We start from the raw sequence: 22078 nt of genomic DNA, 5'->3' as shown, positions 1-22078 counted from the left end.
GTGCTGAAGCAAAAGGCTGCAGTAGTGTGATATTGCCCAAGCTGTTTGCCCTGTCTTTTCCCATATCTGCCCTATATCCCTCATGGCAAAGACACTTAAACACTTCAGCACTTCAAGATAAATACATCAGGTTATGAATTTTAACATGTTGTTTGCTCATTCTGTTCTGTCCCCAGTAGAAAGGGGAAGAAGGTAGGAACTAATGATGAAAACATTAGAGTCCCTGCAGGTAGGTCTGCCAGAGCCTTTGTCAGATCCTGAAGAAGCAAGAGCTGATAAGCAAAAGAATGTCAGAGAAATGCTCTGATTGTAGTAGCCTTTTCAAAGCCATCAGGGAAGGATAGTTGTGCTATAAACAAAAGAATGTAAATTGTGTCTTTGCACAAAGCTTTGGTTGAGCCGCAGTTGCTGTTAAATTTACGAACTTCTCCAAAAGTTTTGTGAATATAAGTTTCTGCTGTAACAAAGAAGAATTCTTTTTTTGGGAGATGGAGAGAACACAGGAAAGAATCTCGCTGAGTTCAAGAGCATTTTGGCACTTCTGTGATATGGAGGAGAAGCTCTGTGTATCAGTTATTTTGCAAGTATTCAGCATGATTTCCATGGGTGTCCATTAGAGTTAATATAGCTATGAGAAAATGTGTGGATGTTATTAAACTAATAAAATGTGCAAATACTTAATGTTGTTGCCTCCAGGATAAACCAGTCAATTTCTAGCAAACATTTTGCCTTAATTTTAAACAATCAGGTTGTTTTGTTTGTTATTCAACTGAGATACGCTAATATGTTTGTACAGTGGGAAATGGGAAATAATTTTCCCATGTAAGACCTCACAGTTGTGTAGCCATCCCTTGGAACAATGAACATAATCTCATCATTCACATTGGGAACAACATAATTTGTTTCCTGACCGTACAGTGAGAGTCCCATTTTCAGAATCATTGGAGCTTTCTTTCATAGATTGTGCTTAAAACTGTCCCTAGAAATCTAAGTGAGCTTGCAGTCTGTAGTTTCTGACTTCCTTAAATTTTTTTCTTAAATTTAAGAATAAAGTATAATGGTGAAATATAACTACTTTATAGTGCTTTCAAAATAACTTTTATCAATAGATACTCTAAGACTTTTTCAAGTGCTCAGCAACTATGCAGCACATAAATACTTCCGTTTTATTGCTGCTCTGTCACAGTCAAAGCTTAAGTTTTATCTTAGCAGATTGACTGCTCCTTCTCCTGGTGAAGTTAACATCCATCTGAAGCTGTTCTGAAGAGAATTATTTCTGTTTGTGCAGTCAAGAGGTTCTATAACAACTTTGCTCTAAGTGTTGTCTTTATGTGTTTAAGTTTGCAATGGTTTTGTTATTTTTCTTTTGATATTTCCTTCAGTTAATTACAGTAGCATTTTGCCTCACTTAACTAGAACCCCACATTACGAATGTCAAATGTATGATTTAAGCAGCTTCTCAAACTTGCAGATTAGTAAAACTTTTCAAGCCTCACGAACTAGGAAGAGAAATCTTAGGAAGGATTTTCCGTTGTGGTTAGGGAACAGCGTGGGGGAGGGCATTTGATTCCTGTTTTGGAAAATGCTGTATGTCCTGTTAAAACAATCTGAAGTTCTTGGTGAGATCTTCATATTAGTGCCGTATAATTTGGAGCAAGTATCATAAGAGTTTTCAGATGAATATTAAGGTTGTGGCTTTTTGTGTATTTAGAAACATGTCTTGCAACCTGCATACTTGAGACATCGCCTTGTTACCTACTTGTGACAGTTCTGGCAGCAAACATGGCAGGGAGGACATAACTAGTCTGTCTTTCCCCCCCTCTTTGATTTGAAATAGCTAAAAAGGGATACTTTGTGACCTACTGCAAGGTGTTTTCTGTGATATACTTTAGATCATGTCTGTAACTGGAGAAAAAAATTAGTGTTGAATTCTGCGGGTACTTTATCTGTATTTTTAGTAGTTTCAAGTGTGTAGTGCGTGGATAGAATAGGCAAAGTTAACTTGTCAGGATGAGGAGAGAAATTGCAGTCACCTGGCTTGTGCAAACAAGTTTATTCCATGTAAATTCTGCTCTTCAGAGACTCTTCCTTAATCACCTGCACCTTCCAAACATATTTGCTGTTTTGATGCATCTGCATTTTCTGACCTTTTCACCAGGCATTTTGAACTGCTGCTGATAGTTTTAGCTCACGAGATACTTGACCAGTCTCTACCCACTGTATATTGTCTCGTATGCTGCAGAACTGTGAACTGATACTCCCTCTTTGCATTATAGAATTAGGTGTGTCATTAATAACCCTATTCACAAATATGCTTTCTGACATACTTCTTGAGTTGATCTTTACATTTTTGCCTACCTTCGTGTCTCCAAATACCTGGCACTTGTGCATTGTTGAGTGTCTTAATGCGAACAACTGTTTTATTCCTACTTTACCAATTCAGTTTCTCACTCTGTCAGTCTTTGTTATTTGTCTTAGATTGAGAGTTCTTTGAAGCAGATTCGTTCATACTTTAGTGCTTATCCGGTAATTAGCATAAGAAGATTCTTTTAATACTAAAGCAAAACTAATAGCATGCGGTCACTTATGTATTATCTGTAATTTACCTATAGATAAATTATCTTGGATGCTTGTGTAGCGCTAGCTCTATGCAGGGTCGGGTCTGCAAGGAATTATTGGTGGCAGCATAAATCTGAATGGTAGCACTGCTTCTGGAGGTGAAGGGGTTTGGAAGCACTCAACACATACTTACGCACCTTGGGGCATGGTGTAATGATAACCAGGGACCAACCTTATGGAACCAGTTGAAGTATCTTTGCATTTTATTCCCATGTGCTCCAGGTTCTAGGTGGCACTGTAAGGCCACATTCCACACTTGATTATTATGTGATTGTGGAGTTTTGTGCCAAAGCTAGAACTTGTTTTAGGCATTCTAAGTGAGTTTTGCATAGACAACAGGGAGAAGGTGATGGGAGCCAGTAAGCTTGGGGGAAAAGTGGCTGCATGTAGTCATTCAGGCATTTTACCTTTGCAGTACGTTTCTTCGTATTTTCTTGGTCACTTTTTGCTGTTATTCAGGGAGTCAAGAAAATAAAAATATTAAAAATTTGGGTCAATGTTTTTTATTTTGCTTAATAAGTTCTTAACTGCATGTTTAGAATAGAGTTTGCTTTCTTTTTTCTTCTATGTGATTAATATTGGAGCTCATGAAAATGTCTGACATTGCTTTATTACACAGGGGAGTGTCTGAGCTACCTTGGTTTGGTGCAGTTTACATTAAAGTCAGGGTGGTGAGGACCCATGTGTATCTTTGAAGGCAATGAAAGTTACGTGAAAACTTTTTCTCTTCAGTGAAAACAATGGAATTTGGAATTCACTGGAAGGAAAGCAGAGTTGTGGGTACATATGTGAGCAGAAGCAGGAGGGCAGCATGTTTGAGGGAGTGCTTTATTTTGGATGAGAATGAGTAACCTGGAATTCAGACATCTAATTAGTAATTTTTCTTATAAATGACCTTCTTGTATTTTGTTAGATGATAATTCAAATGGGGGGGTGTGTGTGTGTGTGTTCACAGTTCCTGCTTCTGCCTACTGTAAGCTCTGCTGGCTTTATGCTGATAGTGCTTTCACATATAGCTGCTATTAAATTTTTCGTTTCTTACATGAAAAGGTTGACAAATGTGGTTCTAAATCCATTGTAACACAGATGTGTTCATGTCAATCTTTGAACTAATTTTTGTTACAATGCTTTTTTTGCTTCAGTTTGAATCGTAAATTGTAAAGCCACTTTATTTCCAGGAGTTTGTCATCAGTAAGAAGTCTTGAATGTTACTTCGAACTTTCTTTTTTGCTTCTTTTGAAGGACTATGCTGACGAGCATTTACTGAGAAATTAATGTCTAAGGCTGAGCTGCTGCTCTTACTGAGTTAGGAGTGAGGTTTATTGAATTAGAAGTGGTCTCTCTAGCTGTATTTTTACAGTTGGCGGGGGTTGTTTCAGCTTTTAGGCAGTTGTAGAAATCTATGGTTAGTTTAAATACTCATATTGTCCAAAGAGGACATCCTTAGAAAACAGCTGAAAAAATTGATAACAGCAATTTCTCTTAAGTGTCTATTCCTGTTCCTCTGCTCTAGACAGATAAGTGGAAAACACATATGCTTCCCTTTAGTAATTCTTTTAACATATATTAAGAGAAACGTGCTTTACTGTTCTCTGGCTGACCTTGAGGTTATGCAGAGTTTAAAGGCTCAAAGAATCAAGAGAGGTTTTGAAGCACACTGGCATATATTTGAAACTATTGTGTTTTGTTTTTTTTTTTTCCACTGGCATTTTATGCTGGTGATACAGACAAGTTGTGTGTTTTAGCAGCAGCTTTCTTTAGAACAACTAGTTATAGTGGAAATAAAAATTCTGAATTTCCTTTTCGTACTACCTGTAATTCAGTTGCCCAAAGACTAGGCAGTTCAGTTCCTTTATCTCTCACTTTAGCACCATCTTCTCAAAGGTCAGACTTTGTTGATATTCCCTGGTTTCCTCTTGCCTGCTGGAGGAGAAATAAAAACCAAAGCAGAGCTTATTCAAGGGGTACTGGACCATGAGGGAGAAGTCACGATGCTAGAAACTTCTGGGCAAGAGAATTGGAACTTCAGGGTTTGCATCTAGTGTTCTTGAAAGCTATATCCTTTACAAATGAATGTTACGGTAAGCACATCTGCCATATTCAGGAGTAAAGAAAATGAAAGTAAATGGTCTGAAGGAGGGGATTGCTGTATATCCAGAACTGCTGGGGGTGGGAGGGAACTCTTCTGAAGTCACTGTTACAGTAACATAAAATAAAAGTTTCCTGGAAATTCTGTCAATGTGGCTTGTTATTTCCTCAGCCCTGCTTTTAATGGGGAGGCGGGAAACATGGGTGTGTGTATACATTTGTACAAAATCTTTTTCTTGGTATAAATTACACTGTTTAATCGGTTATGTTCCGTGGGATTCTTTAAAATCACCTTCTTTTTAAGGTATTAAAAATATATATTAAAAATATATAATTTCTGAAACAAAAATCTAAAGCTTGCTTTTCTTACTTTTTGGGCAGGGAGATGCTCTGTTTCAGATTCTCTGGTAACAAATAGAAAAGTGATAATTTATATATATAGTGTGTATTTATATATAGAAAACACATCAGCAAAAAGGTTGATTGCAGTGTGGAAAGTTAACTTAGGAAATTTTTACTTGATTCTAGGCCTCTACATTCCAATTGTTCCAATTCTTGTTAACACATATAAGAAAAGCTTGTTGACTCTCTATTAGAATGAAAGTTGCTTTTCATTAATCATTACAGTCTGTACTGAGATAAATTGTCCCTAGTTCCTGCTTGTGTGAAGATAAATTTGGGGTTTATACAGAGTGTTCATCTTCAGAAAAGGCAAAGTTTTAAGCCTTTTCTTAACAGCATACTGCCTTGAGAGAAATGTTTCTTTGTGGAGTTTAACTTACTAAATAAAGTTTTTGACTAAAAGCTAATGATGAAGTAGTGAGGACTGATGTCTCAAAGCAGCAATGCAGCAAATTAATGTCACACTTCCTTATAGAAGTAGCTGCAGAGTGTTATTTCTCATTGATAAAGCCTTTCAGTGTAGAATGGAACAATAATGGTTAGAGATTTGTCTCATGAATTTGCCTAAATTTCTGCTAGGTGACCAGTAGCACATGCTACTGTCTTATGAGAAAGTGATACTATCTGACTAGCCTAACAGGAAAAGTGTAGAGTTTTAAAATTAGAAAGAAATATCATGTACCTATTTTAAGTAATAGGCACCAATGAAGTAATAGTGTTTAGACAAGAACTGCAATTTAAATTTCATTTCACAGCTTTGTTTTCAAACTTCTGAATATATTTAATGTCTTCCTGTTTTGTTTGTGGTGTGTTTATGCAACTAGATGGGATTACACCTAAACTATTTCACATTAAAGGTAAAACCTGTGCACTTTCTCGCATGAAAGAGTTTTTCTTTTTGATTTACAAGCACTAAAGTACCAGTCAGCCCCTTTTGTTTGAAGAATTACCTTTTCTTGTAGCTCATATAAATAATAAGCTATAAATGTAGGGATAAATATTTTAATCAATTGTTGGGGGTTTTGTTTGTTTTTTTTTTTTTATTATATATATATGTATAAAATCCTGTTTATATAAACTCATTGCGAAGTTTTCATAGGATTTTTCTTCTATTTTGTAAAATTATATATAAGCTTTTTGTCAGCTCTCTCTTACCTAGACTTTTATTTTACAAAGTTCTGCAACATCTATCAACCCAACTTCCTGTTCTGTACATTTCTTAGAAACTCTGAGTGGATAGTTTCTTTCACAATTAAAAGACTTTGGGAAACCTGCTAAATTATGTAGTATAAGCTATATGCCCTACTTATGTTGGAATGCATCACTTTAGCTCTTCAAATGGAGCAAGCACTGGAACTGCTATAAATAGTTACAAAATCTGATTTCGTTACAGACACATTATTATTAATTTATGCAAGGCTGGTAATTCTGCCCGCATTTGTTTGTCAGGATTAAAATCCTGAGCTTGAGGACACATGACAACAGTAGCTTAGAAAACTTATGCTGACAGTTCTGCGACTTGTAGGGCAAAGCTTGAACTTGTTGGGTGGGAAGATAGGCATAAAGTGCCTGTGCAAGGCACTTTATGTGCCTTCCTGTGCAAGGAAGATGTAAGTTTCTTAATATGATGCAAGAGTTCATGTTTGGGGGGAACAAGTGCAGTTCCCTAGTTCTTACATCATATTTCAGTCCATAACTGGGAACAGAACCCAAGGTTCTGAATCTTGTTAGGCCCATGAACCATAATGTAGCTCTGAAGCAGGTGGCAAGGTCATTTTCTTCTACTTTTCTTCGCAGGAGGTAGTGTCCTGTTACGCTTGTTCTGTATGATCTGTTGGCAGACAACTATATGCAAGTAGATCTGTAATTTCCAAACTTATCAGTGACTCGTCAGATGCTATCCAGCATAATTTTTATATATATGTATATATACTTTTATGTATATGCTGTTGATAAAAACCTAGGAAATTCTTTTCTCCTGTGTGCAAGCTTCCGGATTACTGACAAAAAAGCAAGCAAAACATCTGGTCAGTGTTGTATATACAAGTGTTATATACAAGTGTCAGCTCTTAGGATCACCCTGCTGCTTTGTGACTTAACTTTTTCAGCAGACTGGACAGTGTTTTTGCTGAGTATATTTAATTCCCCCCCCTCCTCCTTGCTACATGTTGCAGAATCCCTACCTTGAAATCTGCTTATTCGATTTTTTTCATTGTTGATGTCCTCGGCGCTGGTAGGATTGCTTCTCAAACCACAATACAAAATACAACTTCAGGAAATAAAACACAAGAATGTGAAAACCAGAGTGATGGCTTAGCCAGGTCAACTAAACTGACAAACTAAATTTCTTTTGTTAGAGTGTTTGAATGTATTAAGGGTCGTAGAGTCCAAAAGTATAGCTCAACCTGAGGATCAGTTAAGAAGCCTAAAATAGAGGGATGAAGAATTACTCAACTGCAGAAAGTTTGGCTTAAGTTTAGAACGCTGTAATTCAGTGAAAATTATTGAACGCTTACTGGGACAAATGTTACGCTTTTGGGATTATAACCATGTGTTATAATCAATAATAATACATAATAATAATACAATGTGTTAGAACTTAAAACTGGTTACCTGAGTGTTTTGTCAGAAATGCCTAACATCTTGTTTATTTGGCCTGCTTAAGGAGCTTGGACATTCTGGAGTATTTTTTTAGGTCTGCAGTTGCGTTACTGTTCCATATGATCCTCAGAAAATCATAGAATCATAAAATAGGGTTTGAAAGGACCTTAAGATCATCTAGTTCCAACCCCCCTGCCATGGGCAAGAACACCTCCCAGTAAACCATGCCACCCAAGGCTCTGTCCAGCCTGGCCTTGAACAGCACCAGGGATGGAGCATTCACAACTTCCCTGGGCAACCCATTCCAGTGCCTCACCACCCTTACAGTAAAGAATTTCTTCCTTATATCCAATCTAAACTTCCCATTTAAGTTTGAACCCATTACCCCTTGTCCTATCACTACAGTCCCTAATGAATAGTCCATCCCCAGCATCCTTATAGCCCCCTTCAGATACTGGAAGGCTGCTATGAGGTCTCTATGCAGCCTTTTCTTCTCCAGGCTGAACAGCCCCAACTTTCTCAGCCTCTCTTCATATGGGAGTTGCTCCAGTCCCCTGATAATCCTCGTGGCCCTCCTCTGGACTTGTTCCAACAGCTCCAAGTCCTTTTTATGCTGAGGACACCAGAAATGTACACAATATTCTAAGTGAGGTCTCATGAGAGCAGAGTAGAGGGGCAGGATGACCTCCTTCGACCTGCTGGTCACACTTCTTTTGTTGCAGCCCAGGATACAGTTGGCTTTCTGGGCTGCAAGCGACACCGAAGCTGGCTCATGTTCATTTTCTCATCGACCAACACCCCCAAGTCCTTCTCTGCAGGGCTGCTCTGAATCTCTTCTCTGCCCAACCTGTAGCTGTGCCGACCCAGGTGTAGGACCTTGTTCTTTGCATGGTTAAACTTCATAAGGTTGGCATCAGCCCACCTCACAAGCGTGTCAAGGTCCCTCTGGATGGCATTCCTTCCCTCCAGTGTTACCAAGCGAACCACACAGCTTGGTGTCATCGGCAAACTTGCTGAGGGCGCCCTCAATCCCACTGCCCATGTCACCGACAAAGGTGTTGAACAAGACCAGTCCCAACACCGATCCCTGAGGGACACCACTCGTTAACTGGTCTCCAGCTGGACATTGAGCCATTGACCGCAACTCTTTGCATGCAGCTGTCCAGCCAGTTCTTTATCCACCCAGTGGTCCACCCATCAAATTGATGTCTCTCCAATTTAGAGACAAGGATGTTGTGGGGGACAGTGTCGAACGCTTTGCACAAGTCCAGGTAGATGATGTCAGCTGCTCTACCCCTGTCCATCAGTTCCGTAGCCCCATCATAGAAGGCCACCAAATTGGTCAGGCAGGATTTCCCCTTAGTGAAGCCATGCTGGCTGTCACCAAGCACCTCCTTGTTTTTCATGTGCCTTAGCATGTCTTCTGTGAGAATCTGCTCCAAGAGTTTGCCAGGCACAGAGGTGAGACTGACTGGTCTGTAGTTTCCCTGATCATCCATTTTCCCTTTCTTGAAAATGGGGGTTATATTTCCCTTTTTCCAGTCATGTTACCTCCTTTGCAAAGCGCCGCATACCTGTGGACTTTGAATTACTTGGGAACAACAGCTTTGATTAACCTGTTAGGTAGCAGGGGATGCATCTAGCCAAAGGTGGTTTTAATAGAACAAATGCCTTGTTTTCCTAAATATTGCACCAAATATTTGGTATTTTTTAACCGACTTGTGTTCAAAGCATTTCAGTTGTTATTCTAGTAGTTTTCTGTTCAACTGCTCAACAGCTTTTGTTATCTGGATGCACTATTGGCTGGATTCTAAACCAAAATAATGACATTGTAGGTAATCTGGCAAGATGTTCTTGAGGAGAAATCTGTGTATAGAGCCTGAAGTTCAGTATTTCAAAGTAGAGTTTTGGGGATTTGCAGTTCAGCCTTGTCTAGTTTTCTCTTACTGTCCTTTGTTAGAAATCTCTACTAGATTTGTGTCTAATGTTTTAATTTGTATTAAAATATTATTTAGTAGTTTCAAGGTAGCCACCCCTCTGAAATGTTTTGGGGGTTTTGTTTGGAGTTTTTAGGGGTTTTTTAGTATCTAGTGAAATGTTTGACATGACTTCACAAGATAGTGTTTAACTTAATGGAGAGCTGGCAGAATTGGTGTGTTGTGTTTTAAAATACAGGCACTTTTGTGTTCTTACATTAGTTTCACTTGCTAATAAGAAGTCTTCTGTATATAGTAATAATGTATAGTCTTACATACATAAGGGGTGGCTCTTCTGCAGCATTTATCTTAACTACTAGAAAGGTATTTTGCATTAAAGTCATTCAGTAAAATAAAAAAAGCTGGGGGATTTGCAGTATGAACAGCAGCTTTCCTTTCTTTACAGTCACAGTGCTGTAATTACCGAGTGGTTCGTGTTGAATTTCTGGCCCAGTACCACAGCTTCAACTGTAAAGTGTGTCCTCCCTTTCTTTGCCACAGTGTTGGGGTATTCACCTGGGGAGGGGGAGGGATGAGATTTGGAATTTCTTAATGCAGAAAAAGTTTTCCTACCTTCTGCTTGGCTGGTTTAACCACTTCTGATCTATAAAATTAAGTATTATATTTCTTTGCTTTCTTTGCTTTTGCAAGAAACTGGTTAGAAGCTGACTTCCAGCAGGGTGCAGCGTTACTGTGGAGAGTATTTGTCCCTAGAACCTGGCACCTGGAAGCCAGAAATGGGTATTATTTTAAGCAGTGTTTCTTGTGGTAATTGTAGATGACTCTCCAGTCAACAGTCTGCCTCCGGAATTCTGTCCTGAGTTATGTGAGGACACGGTTTCGTGTTACTGGTTTATCATGTAGTTGCCACTACGTACCTAAGCAGGTACTTCTGCTCCACCTTGCCCCAGACCAGTTTCTCCTTGTTGCTTTGCCTGTATCAAATCTAGTGGTCTTGCTGCTGTGTTTTTTTTACCCAGTTCAGTTGATGTGGTGCAGAGAAAAAGAATAAAACCCCCTTCTGAATAAAACCTTTTACATGATTATTATCAAGTTCATGGGTACTCTTAAGCTGTTCTATCTGTTTAACAGGAGTGTGTGAGGAACTGTTACACCTGAAGACTGTGTAGTATCCATTTGTGTGTAATTTGGGGGCCCTGTGGAATGATCTGATGTGTATCAGAAGTTTGAAAACATTGCCAGTTTCTCTTATTTGGAAAGAGTTATTAGTGTTCAACTGGAAATTTAAGATTAGATCTAGCAACTAATTCCCAAAGCAGGTAGGTGATAAATGGAGAAAGAGAAATTGTCAGTGATTGTGGGTGAGAGAAAACAAGAAAAAAGATGTAATCAAATGGGGAAAAATGTAAATGTTGAGCAGTATATTTCATAGGCCTCTCTGACTTATGAATTATTCCATATAACAGAGAATGAATAAAAATAGAGATTTGTTCTGAATGTGAGGTAAAAAAAGTCTATGTTGAAAATGTTTATTTCTGGAGCGTATGAGTTAAGTGAACGTTGGCATTGAAATAGAGAAAGTAAAACTTCCTGGTAATAGAGATGATCCTAACCAAGTTTCCCTTTCAGGGAAAGGGCATGTCTTTATATGTAGTACATCTAACTTGGTTGTCATTTTGGATGTTTTCTTCTGTTGTTGTAGTGATAGGGCTAGCACTGAAGAGAGCAGAGCTGAAGATACTAGCGCTGCCTTTCTCCAGTCTGTAACCTTATCTGTGAAACTCATATTCATGACATGGGACAGGATTTTGTGGGCTGCTGTTTTTTATGGAAATGGGAATTGAGGCTCTCTTTGCAAGAAAGGAGCCAGTGAGCAAAATCAGTGTTTGGTGTACTAAAGTTTATTTGCAGTTTCAGGAAACTTCAGTTTGTTAAGAGTTGATTGAACCGCTCAAGGGAAAAAAATGCAGTAGCTGTGTTGTTACCCTGATTCTTGGATTGTCTTGTCTTAGAGACTTAGAAGTGTGTGTGGCCATGTTTTTGAACTTTATTGAATTGTGAAAAAAAAGCATTTGGTATTAGTTCTTGCAGTACATACACCAACAAAAAACCTCAACAAAAACCCAAGCAGCCAAAGAAAGAAACAAACAGACAAAACCACAAAAAAACCAAAACAACAAAGAAACCAAGCACAAAACCAAACAAAAAACCAAACACACACAAAGTCCAAACAAACAACTCTTTCCCCCTCCCCCCCAAAAAACACCCACAACTGAAAAACATATAAATCTTTCAGGCTCTGTTGTTTTTTTATTTAACTTTCACTTGGGTAATGTTTATGGTAAATACAGTTTGGCAAGGTTTAGCTACAAATTGTGTTTAGAGATACTGTGAGACCAGAGTCACCTTTTGAGACAGAAGTACCTATTCTATGATTCTAATTTACTGTTTGAGTGTAATTGAAACCAAAGTGCATGACTTCAGCAGAGGCAGTGGCTTATGGTAAGATTATCAACTCAGCCACCTATAGAAGAAATTACGTTCTCAGAAACTGTAATAATCAAATTCAGAAGTCTTCAAAATATGAATTTCTCATTTTTCTTTCTAAATAATTCCTCTTCTAAAGTTCATTTTTCTGTGTGCATGCACAAAGATTTTATTATCCTGTGGAGTTAATAAAAAAACCAAACCCTAGCTTCTTTCACATATATTATAAGCTTTTTTTTGTATGTGTTTGAAAAATCTTTAGCTGTTTTAAGGATACATAAAAAAAAATTGCTTTCAGTTTTTAGAAGATTAAATTCAACCTAATTGTCTTAAATGTCAGCATCACTGAAAAAAAGGTCAAAGGTGTTGATTCTCTCCTCACCCCCCGTAATTCATCAGAACTAAATTTGCGCTGAAGTTGTTGGGAATTGTTTTTATTATCCATCTTAACTAAAATATTTGTTCTTTCTGAAGGAATGTTTCTTTGAGCTGTGAAATGTCTTTCTCAAAAGTACAGAGACACTCAGCCTCTGAAGTTAGGGCTTATAATGATTATGGGGCAATGACAGTATTTTGAGAGTAGGATTTTGAGACTAGAGCATCTATTGACAGATAATTAACACTTTACCAACAAGTTGTTTGTGCCAAAATATTAAAGATGCAAGATTGTTTCTTTGCCTAGTATTTGAATATTGTTTGAAAAGTGATCTTAATGTGTTAGCTGTATGGAGTAGCTTAATTTTGATTTATTTGTTAAGTTAAGCATCTGGGTTTACTAGGGGAAATTAACTCCTCCAGAGAGACTGGTATTGGGAGGGAAACTTTTATTTTCTTTGAACTTTCGTAACTTCACCATTTCACCCTGCTGCATCTTGCTGTTGAGAAAGAAGGGCAGAAACAACTCTGAATTGCCTTTTTATATTTGTTTTTCTAAGCTTGTCATGGCTTTGAAAATTCCTTGTGGAAACCATTTTCTCAGGAAGGAATGCACCCAGTGCATTGTGTCTGCATGCCGTGGAGAAGGAGGTGGTTTGTTGCAACAGCAGCTCTTGCTTCAGTAATATACCTTTCATATTTACAACAAAGACAACACACAGAGAAGGAGGAGTGCTATTTCCTGGAAGAAAGCGTGAGAGGCTGTGATAATGCAATCAGTTAGTAGATTTTAAAAGCAACACCTTGCTACTAGCTTTTGTGACCTGTCTTGTGAGCTTTTCTTTGTTTGCTGAATGTACTCAGTGACATTGTGTGTGATGGCTGATCTCCTCTCCAAGGGATATTGTATGTCCAGGTCTTTAATTTCACTTCTTCTCCCCCCCCCCCCCCACTTTTTTATTTTAGTGTTTGTTGCAAGTGTAATATTGGTTCCATAGTGAGTGATACTTATTTAGCTAAATGAAGATTAAAAAGATGAAAATTCTGAAGGCTTGGGATTTCTTGCATGTTGTTATATTAGTAGCATGGTTCATTAAACTGGTCACTAACTGTATCTGTTAGGAAACCTAAACTCTTGTTCTGCTGAGATTAAGTAGCAAATTTTGTGTGTGCTTTCAGTTGTCAGAAATCTTGAGGAGCATTAGAAACTCAGCTTCTGAAAATGTATTTGACTAATGAATCGCTCTTTCATTTTTTCCCCAGCAGGTTCGATCTGTGGATGAGATGAATCATGAGTTTCAAGCTCTTGCCCTAGAACCTCGGGGAATGGGAGAGGTAATTATTGACAGCTGAAAATCCAGTTGGTTGGAAATGTTGATAAAAATTAAGAAGTCTTAAATAATATGATGTGAATCAAAGGTCTTCTCTTACGACCAAATTGATTTCTCAGGCAGCTGAAGATTAAGGTGAAGATAAACTAAATACTTGGAAGAACACTGGGATGTTTGTTCACTGGATCTGCTGTTGGTCTGATTTTATGACTGATACTCTTGGGGAAGTGACAGGGTAATTTATTTGAGAGTTTGTGCAATTCTGTGAAATGGGACATGTTCTCAGTGTCACTGTATCTAAGCTAGTGAAGCAACTGCTTACTAACTCTGAGAAGCCAGAGACTGGGATTTGAAAAATGTCTTACTCCAGAAAAAGTGCAGCTGGCATACCTTAGCAGAAATGTGTGGTTATTTACTGTTAATTTTGCTGCTAGTTACTCCTTAAAAGAAGATTTTAAACCAGGGTGAAGACTGCTATTATATAATTTAGCTATAGGGAAGAAGGACTTACTTGTTTGGTTTCTTTGTTGTTTTTTGCTTGGTTTTGGGGTTTCCTTATAAAGCCAGTCTACTTGGAGGGATCAGGGAGGATAACTTGGCTCCTTCAAATGAGGTTCCGGGAACTATTGAGAAAGTAATCAACGTGCATTAGGGTTACTTGCCCTGATAGGACATGGTAATGAAATAAATTCACATTGAACATTTTAGATTGGATATAAGGAAGAAGTTCTTTACTGTAAGGGTGGTGAGGCACTGGAATGGGTTGCCCAGGGAAGTTGTGAGTGCTCCATCCCTGGCAGTGTTCAAGGCCAGGTTGGACAGAGACTTGGGTGGCATGGTTTAGTGTGAGGTGTCCCTGTCCGTGCAGGGGGGTTGGAACAAGATGATCTTAAGGTCCTTTCCAACCCTAACTATTCTGTGATTCTATGAACTAAGATTTCAAATAATGATCCTTTTGTCTTGCCAGATATTTACCTAATTCAGTTGACAGTTGAACCGGTGACAATATTTCAACTTAACTTTCTTAAAATGATAGGACCATGATCTTTACGGAAACCATAACTTACTGTTAAAAAACAAATGCCATGTTCTAGTGGCTGAATGTTTCTGGGCTGGCACATGGCTATTCTTGATTTTTTACTGCAGTGAAGCATTTAACCAGTCAGTTGGCTTTTCAGCAATTTTTGCTTCATCCAGAGTTCCATGTCCGTCTTTAACCATCTGCCTCTGAAGAAGCGCTAATAGATGAAGGCCTGTTTTTCAGAAAGCCAAGTAGCTACATGGGATATGCTCGCTTCTTCCTGTCCACCCCATTCCCCCCAGCTCTAAAAGCTCCTTTGGAGAGGTAAAGGTATTAGTAAGGTATCTGGGATAGTACCAACAGTTGTGATAGAGTGGATGGGTAAAATTCTTACTGGTGTTTGTTCTTTTGCCACCTGTGTAGTACTCTGAAAGATTGAAAGCAGAGAAAGGGAAGGATTGCACAAATGCCTGGGTATTAAATTGAGGTATATGTGACTGCTCATACAAATCTCAGGTTGAGGGACATATTTCTGCATGGTTATGATTTTGTTTTCATGGTTTTCTGTGGGTCTGTGAAGATGCTTAAAAAAAAAAAACAAAACCCAACAAAAAAGCACTAGAAACTCAAAATCCAAACCCCTCTACATGCAAGAATTCAGAGTTCTGTTACAGTACTGTAGCATCAGAAATTGATACTACATTGTGACCCTGCACTTACTCAGTTATTATGACTTTGATTATTACCTCAGGTTATTATGACTTTGATTTCAACACTTTCTTACAGGTATCTTGGGGTAATACAGTTTCACACAGCTAGGCTGAGTGAGTCAGTAATTTTCTTACTATATTGCACAACAATAAAGTAGTTCTGGAATAACCTTCTTTCTTATTATAACCTTCAAAAATATTATGGGAAATATTTCATAAATACCCTTGTAAGCTAGAACTGGTAGTTGTATGTTCTTAGGTGCTGCCCTCTGTCTATTTTGACAGGTGTGAAAGGGAGTTCATGCCAAGTGATCTGCTTCTAGCTTTTGGGAGGTTGTTCTCTTCATCATTTTCTCTATCTGGATGGATTTTATTCCAAATTGAAATTGATTTCTTGTTCATAATTCTAATCCTTCTTTGTCTTTCTTTTTTTCACCCTTCTGAGAATCCATACTTGGTGTTAGGAGGCTGTTAAGTCTTGATTTTCACATCATTACTAAAATCCAGACTGTCTGTGAATCCTGAGCAAGTATCACTTCCATGTGCTAATGTAAAATAATGTAGTACAAAATCTTTTTTCATTATACTGTAACACATTTTGGAAATAATACATACTGGAGATCCTTCTGTTAAGCAGTCCATCTGAGCTGCATTCAGATGGAGCATGGTCTCAAACACTATCAGGACAGCATAACATGAGCCAGTTGTACTGTTTCCTTGATCTGTTTCTGTCTTGCAATTCTTTGTTAATTTATTTAAAGAACCAGTAGAGTTTCATTAGCTAGAGATCTGCTGATTGCAGGCATCCTTCTCTAAATGTCCTCTGAATTTTTAGTTCTTAGATTGCTTATATACAGATAATGCCTCTGGCTTCAGCTCCCAAAAGCTGTCATGACCCTTGAGGTCATGGTAATACTCTGAAGAAATAATGACACATGATGCTATTTCTCTTCTCTAGGCATCTGTTGTTTGCTATTTCAGGGTCAGCACAGTGGTCTTCAGAACTTTTTGTGTAACCTAATGCAGGCTTATATAAAACTTTCTGCCAAACAGGATATAAATACGAATATTTTTTGATAATGTCTATTCTTATAGTAACTTAGAGAGAGGGAGGGTCAAAGCACACAGTGATTTCATTTTAGGGATAGTGTATACATTTCTGGTGTCAAAACTTCATTCAGAAAAATCATAGGCTCTGTAGGATTAACTTCTGATCCTAAAAATTAAAAAAATAATTCAAGAGCCAGTAATTGAGACTGTGCAGTTACTTATCAGAGAGTTGGTAAGAGGCAGCTTTAGCATAATTGGTTATTAACTCTGTGTAGAAAAGGGCTTTATTTGTCTGCCAGAGACTTAACAGAGATCAATGTTGATACTGAAAAAGACACTTTCAGTGTACTGTTGGAAGATCTTTGTAAGAAATAAGGCAATCTTTTCCATTGTTTTGAATTAGAATTGGATGTATCTTTGTGAATTTTCTTTTTTTCTTGGGTTAAATGCAGGAAATATTGAGCATAACGTGTTATCAAAGCATGATGATTTTAGCTGCTTAGGTTAATTTGTGACGATTTCTTGATGAAGTCTTTTTCAGTAAAACTAATCAAGTGATTTTTTTTTTTTTTTTTTTTCTGGTCTGTTAAAAGAGGAACACATGTGTTTGCGTTTTCTGATAACTACTTTTTTTTGAGTTCCATCATTAAGAATTTGATAGCTGCTAGGACTGCTGATGTACATGGCAATCCAATAGTTTAAACATCCCTTTAAAAAAAGCATCATGTATGTCATACCCATCATCTGTCCAAAAAACCCCAAAGTAAATAATAAATCACTGGCCCTTGGAGGTGCAAAATTATAAACTTTCATTTAAATACATGAGGGGCTTCTCTTACGTAGCATCTTTAACACAAGCCTTTCTGTAAATGTGTTTGATCTTCAATAGGATACAGTCTAAATTTAGCCTTGTGAGGTATAGGTCATGTATTATGTTTTGTGTTAAAGATACTGTATATTCTTTGTGTACCAGTGTACATGAAGACTGCAAGCAGTTGAATATATCTGAAATTTGAGAGTATGCATATTTGCATATTATTTCTAACATTGTGTTGCCTGGACACCTGATAGTGGAATTTATTAATTTCAAGCTAAGCACTCTTTAAGGTAATGCTCATTTTATGACACCCAGGATATTACTTCATCTGTTTTATTCTGACATGGTTGTGTTAGGTTGTGACACCTTTGCTTCTGTATTTCTTATAGGTCTTAGGTGGACACACATTTGAACTTGTGTTAAGACTGAATTTAAAATAAAATGTGATTCTCTTTCTCAAAACCAAGGTTTCATAGATACTAAATGCTTGCATTCTATTCTACCACTTTCCTATAAAATGAAAAATAAATAGTACTGTAAACTTGTTACAATATAAAGCTAAAAAGGATGAGTAGAGTGCATAGACTGATCTGAAATTTATAATCTTTTGCTTTTAGTTGAACAGTGGTTGTAAGATTCCATGAATCTATCTCTGTGTTCTCTGACAGCTAACTTCATCCTTTAAATTCAGGGTAAACTTAATATCCTAGTGCTCCCAAAGTGAGCTTGGTTGACACCTAGTAATGATTCTGCCACGCATTGACAGTGGGTACCTCAGCTGGGGCAGGTTCTAGCAGTGTAGTGCTCGTGCAAGTCTAATACTCTCCTATAGTTTTGTTGAGCTTTGGCTCTTAATCACCCTTCACCCTGAGTCCTGTTCTAATGAATTTATGTAAGGAACCCATGGATGTCAGTAGGTTAGGCAGCCAAAATACTTCTGGTAAGAGTTCTTGGCAGCACAGAGAAACAATTGTCAATCCTTAAGTTATTCCAGAGAAGTTTTTGCCACCTCTGTTTCAGTGTTAATATTGGGGCCTGGCAGTTTTAATCTCTTCTTGAAGCTGTTTTCATGAGCTCTTTCAGTGCTACACTGAAATACCTAGAAAAAATACTCTTGTTATGCTTAATATGAGCCTTAATGAAACTAATCTGTGAGGTTCAGAATAGGTTTTTTTAGTCAATTCAAGTAACAAGAGAATCAAAGCTCCAGTACATAGTTGTGTATTGCAGACAAAGCATTATCTGTTTTTTTCTAAATGTAAAAGATTTTGAATCGAACATTAAATTTTGCAAAACCTGATGGATTACAGTGTCACCTTCCGTATATTTTTTTTTTTGCATGTTGCTTTCACCGTAGTTTCAGTTTCAGACTTTGTAAATTATGTAATATCTAGTGCGAGAATACAGGCCTTTAGTTACATATTGAAGAGAAAATGCAATATGTAGTTTGGCAGTTTCATGGCTACCAATGGGAAAAGCTAGAATAAAGTAAAAGCTCTAAAATAAAAGTAAAAAGAATGTTGGCATTTGAGATCTTTTTTTTTGTTTGTGCCATGCTTCTGTCAAGTAACACAAGGTCTTCTCAGAGACAGTACAGTACTGTCTAGTGGTACAGGTGGTACTAGTCTAAACTTTCTGCTTTATAAATTGTACAGCTGAATGGAATCATTGGTATGTGGAAATTCAAATTTGAACGTCACAAATCTGTAACCAGCAGATCCCTGTGGTCTAAAGGAGCTGACTTGACACCATGTCCTAAAATTTGGAACATGATGCATTTCTAAGGGAACAGAACTTTACAAAGAATTGCTGCTGTTTCTGATTATGGTAGCATTAGCTGAAGGCCAAGCTTTTGAACCTGTGTGGGAAGAAGGCAGTGTTGGTTAAAGTTTGAGAGGATTGACATGGTTTAACACAGGGGTTGATTTGATCAGGTTTTTTCCCAGCTGCTTCTGTATTTTTTATCTCTTGATCATGACTTCAGAATCTCAGTCTTGTTGGGGTCGTTTAAGTAATTTCTTCATATAATATCAGCTTCAGTAACAGAACATTAAAGTGTTTATTCCTTGACAACATGTGCTTCCTTATGTACAGCTAACTTTGTTATCTCATATTAATTACTTACATATCATAGAATCATAGAATACTTAGGGTTGGAAAGGACCTTAAGATCATCTAGCTCCAACCCCCCTGCCATGGGCAAGAACACCTCCCAGTAAACCATGCCACCCAAGGCTCTGTCCAGCCTGGCCTTGAACAGCACCAGGGATGGAGCATTCACAACTTCCCTGGGCAACCCATTCCAGTGCCTCACCACCCTTACAGTAAAGAATTTCTTCCTTATATCCAATCTAAACTTCCCATTTAAGTTTGAACCCATTACCCCTTGTCCTATCACTACAGTCCCTGATGAATAGTCCATTCCCAGAATCCTTATAGCCCCCTTCAGATACTGGAAGGCTGCTATGAGGTCTCCATGCAGCCTTTTCTTCTCCAGGCTGAACAGCTCCAACTTCCTCAACCTGTCTTCATACGGGAGTTGCTCCAGTCCCCTGATCATGCTCGTGGCCCTCCTCTGGACTTGTTCCAACAGTTCCATGCCTTTCTTATGCTGAGGACACCAGAAATGTACACAATACTCTAAGTGAGGTCTCACAAGAGCAGTGTAGGGGGGCAGGATCATCTCTTTTGACCTGCTGGTCACATTCCTTTCGATGTAGCCCAGATATGGTTGGCATTCTGGCCTGCAAAGTGTACACTGCCGGCTCATGCAGGACAGTGTTTTAACGCTTTGCACAAGTCCAGGTAGATGACATCAACTGCTCTACCCCTGTCCATCAGTTCTGTAGCCACATCATAGAAAGCCACCAAATTGGTCAGGCAGGATTTCCCCTCAGTGAAGCCATGCTGGCTGTCACCAACCACCTCCTTGTTTTTCATGTGCCTTAGCATGCCTTCCAGGAGAATCTGCTCCAAGATTTTGCCAGGCACAGAGGTCAGACTGACTGGTCTGTAATTTCCCGGGTCATCCATTTTCCCCTTCTTGAAAATGGGGGTTATATTTCCCTTTTTCCAGTCGTCGGGAACTTCACCTGACTGCCATGGTTTTTCAAATATGATGACCAGTGGCTTAGCAACTTCATTCGCCAGCTCCTTCAAGACCCAGGGATGAATGTCGTCAGGTCCCATGGACTTGTGTACGTTTAGGTTTTTAAGATGGTCTTGAACCAGATCCTCTCCAACAGTGGACCTAGGGTCTTCATTCTCACAGTCCCTGCATTCGCCTTCCAAGACTTGGGTGGTGCTGTCAGAGCCTTTGCCAGTGAAGACCGAGGCAAGGAAGTCATTAAGAACCTCAGCCTTCTCCAAATCCTGGGTAGTCAGTTCTCATAGCTTCCAGAGGAGGCCTACATTGTCCCTAGTCTGTCTTTTATTCTCTACGTACCTATAGAATCTCTTCCTGTTATCCTTAACATCCCTAGCCAAGTTCAATTCTAACTGGGCCTTAGCCTTCCTCACCTGGTCCCTAGCTTCCCAGACAACATCCCCGTATTCTTCCCAGGCTGCCTGTCGCTGCTTCCAACATTTATAAGCCTCTTTTTTCCTTTGAATTTTCCTTAGCAGCTCCTTATCCATCCAAGGAGGTCTCCTGGCCCTCCTGCTGCACTTCCTTCTGGTTGGGACGCAACACTCCTGAGTTTGGAGCAGGTGATCCTTGAATAACAACCACCAGTCTTGAGCCCCCTGCCCTCTAGGGCTGTATCCCATGGAACCTTCCTAAGCAGGTTCCTGAGGAGACCAAAGTCTGCTCTCTTGAAGTCCAGGGCAGTGAGCTTGCTGCACGCTCTTCTCACTGTCCTGAGGATCTCGAATTCAACCATCTCATGATCGCTGCAACCAAGGCTGCCCTGGAGCGTCACATTTCTAACCAGCCTTTCCCTGTTGGTGAGCATGAGGTCAAGCATGGCACCTCTCCTTGTCGGCTCCTCTATTACTTGCAGAAGGAAGTTGTCTTCCAGACAATCGAGGAACCTCCTGGATTGCTTGTGCCGGGCCATACCTTCACTCCAACAGATGTCAGGGTGGTTGAAGTCCCCCATGAGAACAAGGGCCTGCGAGCGTGAGGCTGTTCCTGTCTATAGAGCCCTTCATCCACAGAGTCTTCTTGATCAGGCAGTCTGTAACAGATCCCCAGGATATTAAGTCACCACTTAATCCCCAGGATTAAGTTCCTCTCCAGCAGTTATCCTTTTAATAAGCATATTTTAAATAAAACTGTTTTCTCTTTTGGAACAGCTTTTACCTGCCAAAAAGTTTTGGGAACCTGATGATTCAGCAAAAGATGGACAAAAAGGGATATTCCTTGGTGATGAGTGGAGAGAGACTGCATGGGGAACTCCTCGTAAGTGACTGATGCATAGCTTTTGAAAAATTAGTCATGTTTGGTAACTTATTTCAGAGTAAATTAATATTATACATTTTAATTATGTATTAAATTTTATTTTCCTTTTATTTTTATCATGAAAATGTATAATGCAGTGGTGCTTGAGTGCCAACAACAGTTTTTGAAACCAGGGTTTGGAATATATTTAATTTAAATTTGGTTTAATATTGGTTTAATATTGCCTCCATAATAAAAT

At 38.6% G+C, this 22078-nt stretch overlaps 1 protein-coding gene across 7 annotated transcripts in view; it reads left to right on the top strand.

Moving 5' to 3' along the window:
- Window positions 1-22078, top strand: part of PUM2 (pumilio RNA binding family member 2) — a 72085-nt gene that overhangs the window by 11612 nt on the left and 38395 nt on the right. For 6 of the 7 annotated variants that reach the window (XM_080614570.1, XM_080614568.1, XM_080614566.1 and 3 more), the window contains exons 2-3: window positions 13773-13844; window positions 21735-21840. In XM_080614570.1, coding sequence (XP_080470696.1) covers window positions 13773-13844; window positions 21735-21840 — 178 coding nt within the window. The remainder of the gene's footprint in view (window positions 1-13772; window positions 13845-21734; window positions 21841-22078) is intronic. The other variant, XM_080614567.1, reaches the window with a different exon arrangement.

This window comes from Psittacula echo (genome assembly GCF_963264785.1).
Source record: "Psittacula echo genome assembly, chromosome: 4".
Classification (NCBI taxonomy): domain Eukaryota; kingdom Metazoa; phylum Chordata; class Aves; order Psittaciformes; family Psittacidae; genus Psittacula; species Psittacula echo.
Note: the sequence above shows the minus strand (reverse complement) of the source record. Positions and strands in the feature narration are given on the sequence as shown.